At 46.8% G+C, this 9,371-nt stretch overlaps 1 protein-coding gene across 1 annotated transcript in view; it reads left to right on the plus strand.

The window, feature by feature from the left end:
• Window positions 1-5,614: 5,614 nt before the first annotated feature.
• Smc3 (structural maintenance of chromosomes 3) overlaps window positions 5,615-9,371 on the plus strand; it is a 45,532-nt gene continuing 41,775 nt past the window's right edge. Inside the window, exons 1-2 of the mRNA XM_021152028.2 lie at window positions 5,615-5,839; window positions 6,750-6,825. Coding sequence (XP_021007687.1) covers window positions 5,825-5,839; window positions 6,750-6,825 — 91 coding nt within the window. The 5' untranslated portion in view covers window positions 5,615-5,824. The remainder of the gene's footprint in view (window positions 5,840-6,749; window positions 6,826-9,371) is intronic.

The following is a 9,371-nucleotide window of genomic DNA, read 5'->3' on the forward strand; positions in this document are numbered from 1 at the left end:
AGGGTTTCTCTGTATAGTCCTGGCTGTCCTGGAACTCACTCTGTAGACCAGGCTGGCCTCGAACTCAGAAATCTGCCTGCCTCTGCCTCCTGAGTGCTGGGATTAACGGCGTGCGCCACCATGCCCGGCACCCCAACTTGCTTCTTGGTCATGATGTTTGTGAAGGAATAGAGACCCTGACTAAGACACCCCACATCTACACTTCCACATTAGAGACTGGACAATAAATGTTACCTCTAGCTTTCTTAAGACTGGCCAGTATCTCACTTTTCTTAGGGCCTCAAGAGAGACATTATCCCCAGACAGCAGAAAGCAATTTTAGAGAATGACACCCCGTTCCCAAGAGATGGTCTGGATGGCTTTTGGTTGTCTGATGGGTGATGGTTGTTTGTTGTTGTTTAAGGGGGGTTGACCACAGTTGTTAATAGTCTTGGTCATGGAAGAAACAAGTAAGGGAGGTTGGATTCAGAAATCTCTTTTTCTCTTTCTTTTTCTGTCCTCTATCCTTCTTTCTCTCTTATCTAGTGTCAGGAGGGAAGGGGAGGAGGAAGGATGAAAAGAAAAAGAGGGACATAGGAATAGTAGGATAAAGCGGTAGATGATTGAACCTATGTTGAGACTAAAGGGCATTCATAAACCAAATTTTACATTTGGTATGGACTTTGTATATTGATACAGATTTAGGTTTATATTTTGCTACAACGTAATATGCTATGTTTCAATTCATAGTACCTCTACAGTTCATCGAAAAACGTGAAGTTCCAGTCCTTTTAAAGGCTGCAATTACAAACTGTTTATATTTATCAAGAAATACAAGTTAGTAATCAGTCAAACTTGTAGTAACATTACATACTAGTTTAATCACAGAAAGATGATTTAGTCTCCCGTAAATGTTTTCAAAGTTAATCAGATAGCAAATATCTAAAAACAAGCAACACTTGCCTGCCTACTCAGACATACGATAGATAGATAGATAGATAGATAGATAGATAGATAAATAGATAGATAGATAGACTAAAAAACTTCAGCAATCTACACACTATGGCATTTAAAGATGTTCTTTATTTTGACAGCGAGACACGTCTGCTCCTGGCAGTACTGCCATACTACTTCAAGGAAGATGATGAACATTGAAAACTCTCCTTATGGAGTTGCTTCAAATGTGGCAAGCTGCCATCGGGCAAGAAACCTCCCTTGCCTCAACTGCTGATAGCATGCTGCCCAGGCCATGGACACGCAGGACAGGAAGGAAGTCAACTGCCAAGCTTTGCCAAGACAAGATAGGCAGTTCTTCATCATTGCTGCTTCACAAAATGTCTGTCAGATATTGTGGGCCAGAAGGATGAAGACGATGTTCCAGTGTTGCAGAAGTATCTTGGTATCTGTCCTGATAGCCTTCAACCTCTGTCATTTTATAATTTTGGAATCTGCTTGCTCTGCACCTTCACTGTTTATTCAGGGAATATTTATCCGTCACAGGTCTTTGACGATGCTGAAGACTAGATAGTCACAGTCTCACAATTAAGCTTAAGTTGTTTAGGATTTAAGAAAATGACTTAGGTACAGAACTTTGGACTCACCAAGGCAGGATAGATAGTACAATACTTTCTCCAAGGTTGCCAAATGCATGTGGACTGAATATTGTGAATGTGATTCTTAACTGATAGTTTTCACAATTTTTCTTATATATACAGTTTATTGGTGTTAGAGACAGAGGCTTTTGTTGAACTAAAAGGGGGAGAGGTCCTGGTCTTCTAAGAGACACATGAGGAATTCCTACCCCCACCGCACCCCCGCCTCCCTCCTCACCCTCCTGCACATATGTAGCAGATGGAGCGGGGGCTATCCCAAAAGCTGTTGCCTGTTTGTGGGATTTGTTCTTCTAGCTGAGGTGCCTTATCTGGCCTCAGTGGGAAAGGATGTGTCTAGCCTCAAAGAGACTTGATGTACAGGGGGCCGGGGGGGGGGTATCCAGGCGGCCCCCACCCACTCAGAGGAGAATGGGAGGGTTGAATGGGGGAAGGATTGGTGGGGGGCAATGAGAGGGGTGTAAAATGAATAAATAAAATAAAAAACATCCAAACCTAAAAAAAACCCAAAACATAACAAAAACTTAGAAGTTTAAATATGTTCCCCACTGCCTCATGGCATGTTGTGGCTGTCAAATAAGGAAGCACCATAAATAAATATCTTCTAAAGTGTGAAGAGAGAAACATAGAGGAGGGAGAGGGTGAGGGAGAGGGAGGGAGAGAGAGACAAACACACACAGAGGGAGGGAGAGAAAGACAGAGAGAGACACACACACACCCAGACACACACACACACACACACACACACACACACACACAGAGAGAGAGAGAGAGAGAGAGAGAGANAGAGAGAGAGAGAGAGAGAGAGAGATAGAGAGAGAGAGAGAGCTGTAATCCCAGTGCCCTAGAGGCAAAAGGATCAAGTTTCAGGACACCAGGGCTTCAGAGCAAGAGTTCCAGGCTAACTTGGCTACATAAGTAAAACAGAAGAAAACAAACAAAACCAATCATCCCCTACAAACATAAGTCCTTAGCAGAACCGGCTGCAGACAGCTCCTTACATTTGGAAGACTTCATCCTCAAGTGCTGTAAGACTCCGGGGAGCCTTAGCTTACTGGGGCCTCCTCAGTGAACCATGTGGAGCCAGGATCGATGCAAAAAGCAAGAGGAACTTATTGTTCCAGTGCACTAGGGTTGTCCCAGACCCGGAAGGAGAGGCAGCCCCCAGGACCCGTTCAGCGAGTTTTTTAAATGGTTTCCAGGGGCAGAATAGAGCATCAGCAACTAGGCATAATATGATTGGCGGAACAGTGCACCCTTTAAACTGACTGGTCTTTAGGGAATGAGGTGACAAGGACTTCCCTTGTCTGTAGGTGGGCAAAGGGTCCGCCCTGTTGTTGAAATGTTAATTAGCCTTGCCCTTCCGGAGGGAGGAGTGTCTCATGACCTTCTCAAAGTTCCTAAGCTGACCTTTTCTGTGCTATACCAATACAACTCAGTTCTCTGCTTCTTTATCTAAGGCAGAGGGAGGCTGCACAGCCAAGCACAGCTTACCTTCCAAAGCAGGGCAAAGTCAAGGGTCAAGGGTCTGAAGGTCGTCCCCAAGTTGCCCTGTTTCCATATGACAATATACCTTGTCCCAATCTCACTGAGTGCCCCAGGATTGACCCCAGAGGACCTCCTTGGTTGGAGTAGAAGTTCCTGGCTTTTCTCTCTTTAATGTCTCATTCTCTTGGACCCCATTACTCTCTGAGAGCGCCTTCTATATAAACTACCTGTACCCTTAGTTTTCAGCTACTATGAAGTGCTATCAATGTTATGTATAATTATCTTTTTTTATTTTTATTTATTTTTATTTTTTTAGGTTTTTTCAAGACAGGGTTTCTCTGTACAGCCGTGGCTGTCCTGGAACTCACTCTGTAGACCAGGCTGGCCTCGAACTCAGAAATCCACCTGTCTTTGCCTCCCAAGTGCTGGGGTTAAAGGCATGCACCAGCACTGCCTGGCATGTATAATTATCTTAAACCTTTCGATTCAAAGACCCTACAACCATCTTATCTGGTGTTGAATGCAGTCATGTGCTCTGTAGCCTTTGTGTAGCCAGCTTCCTTCTCTTAGCATTTTAAAAAAGAAATTCATTCATGTTTGTAGAATGAATCCTTTTTTATTGCTCAATGGTCTTTTTTTTCTTTTTTTTTTTTTTTTTGGTGGGGGGGGGGGTTCAAGACAGGGTTTCTCCATAGTCCTGGCTGTCTTGGAACTCACTTTGTAGACCAGGCTGGCCTCGAACTCAGAAATCCGCCTGCCTCTGCCTCTAGAGTGCTAGGATTAAAGGCGTGCGCCACCACACCAGGTTTTCAATGGTATTTCTTTGTGGCGTCTATTTCACTTTCATTTTATACCGCTTGATACTTAGTAATCTGTGATAACTGTTAAAAGCCAGGAGAGCCAGGCACTGTGGTAAGAACTTGGCCTCTGTGCATTTTCCCTTCATAAGATTTGGTTACTTTGTGCAAAATAATTGCTGAAGAGAGTAATAGTAACAAAATGAAATTCTTCATCTCTTAGATTTTACTGTCATGGAGAGAGACAATAAATATAAACAAGGCAATAGTCTAAAATCACTTATTTGATATTGTAGAGATTAAAAAAAACCTTTTCTTCCTATTTATATGATTATACAAGCTAACTGAATAAAGTTCATAAAGTGTGTAAAGGCCTAAGGAAGAAAGTAAAAATCTCATTGTAGTGGAAACCATCACGGTGACTTCGTTATTATTGAAAAATAGGGTCTCCTTCAAACTCACTAAGCAGTAGATGAATTTGAACTTTTGATCTTGCATCCACCTTCCCAGGGTTCTGGGATCACAGATGTGTGCCACTAGGCTAGTTTACCCAGTGCTGGGGAAGAGTCTTAAGACCGCCTATAGGACAAACTAGGGCTTTACCAACTGTGCTGCAAAACCAGTCGTCATCCTGAGGAATTGAATGAAGGCTTAGAATTCTGTTCATAATATACCCAAAACCCTCACAAATTGGCAGGGGTAGAGGTCCTTAACTCCCAAAATGAAATTTTAAATTAAATCTCTTTCTTTTTTCTTTTTTTTAAGATTTATTTATTTATTATGTGTAAGTACACTGTAGCTATCTTCAGACACTCCAGAAGAGGGCGCCAGATCTCGTTACGGATGGTTGTTAGCCACCATGTGGTTGCTGGGATTTGAACTCTGGACCTTTGGAAGAGCAGTCGGGTGCTCTTACCCACTGAGCCATCTCACCAGCCCCTCTTCTTTTTTCTTTTCTTTTCTTTTTTTTTTGAGACAGAGTTTCTCTGTGTAGCCCTGGCTGTCCTGGAACTCACTTTGTAGACCAGGCTGGCCTCGAACTCAGAAATCCGCCTGCCTCTGCCTCCCGAGTGCAGGGATTAAAGGCGTGCGCCACCACTGCCCGGCTCCTTTTTTTCTTTTTTCTTTTCTTAACCTACCTATTTCAAGAAATTTCTCTGTGGCAATTGTACAGGTCTTTCTATAAGGAGTTTAAAGTCATCCTTAGCCACAAGGTGAAATCGGGGCTTGGAAAACTAAAGACAACCTCCCTAAATCAATCCCTTCAAATGTTCTCGCGTCCTCCAGTCCTCTCAGAGCTGTCAGGAGGCTCGGAACCAGCAGGAGGCGCTCTGAGCTAATAAAGAGAATAATGGGAGCGCGGAGGTTCTGAGCTCAGAACCCCCGGCAGTCACAATGAGACCTACATTCAAGTCAGGCGCTAGGCTGACAGGCCACATCCTTTTTAAGCGGCCCGGCGACCACGTGACCTCCGGCGCGCTCGGCGATTGGCTCCGCTCCTCTCGCTCCAGGCTTTGGCGCCGAGCAGGCCCCGCCCCTCGCGGGCGCGACCACAGTCCGTGCGTCCGGAGGGAATTCCCGCCGGCCTCTGGAGCGGGGCTCCTCCGAGTCGGACTCCCAAGTGATTCTCAGCAAAACAAGAGGATACTAAAATCCTTTTCTCAGATCCAGTCCGCCTAAGAGGGCCGCGGGAGGGAAGCCTTTCCTACGCGACAGAGCGGGACCGGCCCCGACTCCCCCCTGCGATCCGCATCGCTTCCATCGTGGTTCCGCCCGACGCGCGGGCTCCGCCTCCGCGGCCGCCGCCATTTTGTTTGGCCACAAGGGGGGGGGAGCGAGCGGGAGCGAGCGGAGCGCCGTGAGGAGGGGGCCGTCTTGCTGGTCTGAGCCTGCGGCCGCGCTGCTGCGGTGCTGAGGTGACGCCATCCCCCTGCCGAGGGGCGCGGAGCCATGTACATCAAGCAGGTAAGGGCCGTGAGAGGCGGCGGGGTGTCCCGGAGCGCGCCCCGGGTGGGTCAGGGCCGGCCTGGGCTTGGGGGGCGGGGAGGAGCGGGGCCCTGAGGAGCCGAGCGCCGGGCTGCAGTCGGCGCTTTCCCCCGGGGCGCGGTGCGTGGAGCGGAGCGGAGCCGAGCCGAGCCGAGCGGAGCCGGGCCGGGCGCGGCGGGCTGCAGGCGGAGGCCCGGCTTCCTCGGGCGCCGCGGGGCTCTGCTGCGAGCTGCTGGGAGGCCGCGTCGTTCTGCAGGCAGGCATGGCCGTGCACGGGCCGCCTTCGCGAGGCCCCGGAGCTGGGCTGCAGGCGATCTCCGCCTTGCCCGCTCAGGCTTTGCCCCAGCAGGGCGGACCCTCGCTGCAGGACGCGTCGCGCCTGCTCACTGGGTTGTTTACTTCTGTCAAAAATGCTCTTCCCGCGCAAGAGCGCCGAGCCCCCGGGACACGCGCTGGGTCGCGCGACGTTTTTCTATTGGACGGGTCAGGCTCGGAGCGTTCCGAGCCTATCTATCTATCCCCTTTTCGCTTAAATTTTTATTATCTTATTTCTTTTTCCTCGATGGACTCGTTGGGGCTGGCTGAAGGATGCGACCAGCTCGCTCGCTCGCCTGCCTGCCTGCCTGCTGTCTGGACCTTGACTGTCGTGCAGTGCTCGGTTTGGAGAGCTTCTCCCAGAGCAGCCCTGCACCAGCAAGGGTTGCATTGCAGGCCGTGTCGGAAGGGGTTTAGCGAATCTTTAACTTGCTTGCTCCCAATCGCAATGGTCTCCGCCGAGTGGACCGTTTCTGTCTTGCCTTGCGAGAGAAGCAAGAGGCGGAGAAGGAAAGAATGTTGCCCTAGAAGTGCTTTCTTTCTGTGCTCTCAAGGGTCGTCTCTTCTTTAATAGGTGATCATCCAGGGCTTCCGAAGTTACCGAGACCAAACAATTGTAGATCCCTTCAGCTCCAAACATAATGTCATCGGTAAGTAGGTGTTCTTGGTTTACTATGTCAGACTTAGAATTGCTACCGATAGACGTTGACAGGCCAGGGGAGACGGGAGTTGTCTTTGAATGTTAATATTCCTCAATGAGATTACCTGTTTCGTGTCTGCACCGACGAATTGCTTATTTTATAAAAATAAAATGTTTGTGTAACTCAGACGGGTAAATCATTTTGGAGCCCAGTGGTGTAAGTAGTGAAATGATTGCCTAGCGTGTGTGTGTGTGTGTGTGTGTGATGTTGATGATGTGTCTTCATTTCAGAACCTTTTACATGAGACGGTGTCGCCTGTTTTGTTCTTGGTCCATCACTGTTACTTTCTTTGAAGGATAGCTTATTTGCAGATTGTGGTCTTTATCCCTTGCCAATTTCTTTGTGAGTGTGAGTTTTTATGAGAGACGTGAACAGACACTACCTGTCTCAGAAGGCCATTGGAAAGAGTAAAGAGAAGGTATATGGAAATTTGAGATTAAAGCGCACATGGTTGTTGCCATTAACAGTACTTAGTTAAGGTTTTTTTTTAGTGTTTAAAGTCTCCGTTTTGCTGAGGAAACCACACGCCGATGAATTTTGAAGGATGGATGAAGTTAGTGCTAGACATGAGAGGACAGGTTCTGGCATTGATGGTTTGTCTGTTACAGTGTCCTAGTTGCAGTTTGCTAGGCCAGCCAGATGAGGTACTCTAGACAGTGGGCTAGGCGGTCCTGGAGAATAGAGGTTGGGGTTTCTGGTACCAGCAGGAGTGAGTTCTGATCGGGCCTCATCAGGACCTTGTCTAGCATTGTCAGTACAGGAGAGGTGAGATCTGCGAGCAGACTCAGTCGAGGGGGAAAAAATGAATGCCAGTGTTCACAGAAGGCCTTTAGAGAACCAGGCATTATTTACATAACATATGAAAGAAAACAACGAAGGAAATCCAGGAGTGGTCACTTAATTCCAGCTACTTAAGAGGCTAAAGTGAGAGGACTCTTGAGTTGAGGAATTGAAGATGAATGTAGTCTGTGGCAGGATGGTTGGAGGCTAGGCTCTTCCTGCCGTTGGTACATGGGCTGCCCCCTTTGTGAGAGTAGAGTAGAATGCCGTTTGTTCTCCTTGTGCTTGAGCTTCAGAGGGTGCTAACTGACTAACTCGCCGCACAAGCATCTCCATTGTACTGGGCTTTTGCTGCATTTCATTATAGGAGCTTCCTGGTGTTTGCTGGTCTGTAAATCCTAGAAATGGAGAAAAAGAAATAATAACTAGATTTGATATTTCTTTTACTTCTAAGCTGAAAAATGCCTTAATATTTCAGTTGCGTGGTTGTCATCTGTGAGATAGTGATTGCTATCTAGAATCATGTCTATGAGGTCAGTTAAGTATTTTTGTTTTAGTCAGATAGCAGTAGTTCTGTCCCTTTGCTTGCAACATAGTTTCTTTTGAGAGGAAAGTAAGAATTCTAAGTTTTAACTAAGTTTAACTAAGTTCCTTTCTTGATGCTACTTTTCCTGCCTGGTGCTGTTCACTGTGAGACAGATGGGAAGTTGTTATTAATGGGAGGAAAGTGGGAAGTAGTTAGGCGGTGAAGTTGTCTTTTAAATATATAGTGAGGGGCTGGGGAGGAGGCTCAGCAGTTAAGAGCGCTTGCAGAGGACCTAGTTTGATTCCCAGCACCCACAGTGGTGGTTCATAACCACCCATAACTTGTTTGAGGGGATCCAGTCAATGCCTCTGACCTCCTGGCACCAGGCACACATGCATGATATGCATATACATACATGCAGGTAAGATACACATCCACAGAAGATGAAATAAGTAAACCTAAAAAAAAAAAAAAAAAAAAAACCCAACTTGTTTAATGATTTTGAGCCTAAAATAAAAGATTTGAAAGCAAATACCTCTTGTGCTGATCTTTGCCTCTGTGATTGCCCAAATATTGTTTGCCCTGTATGTCCTTGTCTCCAGTCTTCAGATCTAACAAAGACAAACTGAAGATACCTTAGAGCAAGGAAAAACTACCCTTGTGAATCTACAGTTTTTTATCATTGTTCCCTAAAATAGTATAGTATGACAGTTACTTATATAGCATTTCTGGCAGAGAGTACAACAAAAGGATCAAATTTTTTGTCTTAGTCAGGGTTTCTATTCCTGCACAAACATCATGACTTAAGAAGCAAGTTGGGGAGGAAAGGGTTTATTCAGCTTACACTTCCACACTGCTGTTCATCACCAAGGAAGTCAGGACTGGAACTCAAGCAGGTCAGGAAGCAGGAGCTGATGCAGAGGCCATGGAGGGATGTACCTTACTGGCTTGCTTCCCCTGACTTGCTCAGCCTGCTCTCTTATAGAACCAAGACTACCAGCCCAGAGATGGCACCACCCACAAGGGACACCCCCTCCCCCCTTGATCACTAATTGAGAAAATGCCTTACAGTTGGATCTCATGGAGGCATTTCCCCAACTGAAGCTCCTTTCTCTGTGATAACTCCAGCTGTGTCAAGTTGACACAAAACCAGCCAGTACAGTTGACCCCTTGTCAACTTGACACACAA

The sequence above is a fragment of the Mus caroli genome, chromosome 19 (genome assembly GCF_900094665.2).
Source record: "Mus caroli chromosome 19, CAROLI_EIJ_v1.1, whole genome shotgun sequence".
In the NCBI taxonomy this organism is placed as follows: Eukaryota; Metazoa; Chordata; class Mammalia; order Rodentia; family Muridae; genus Mus; species Mus caroli.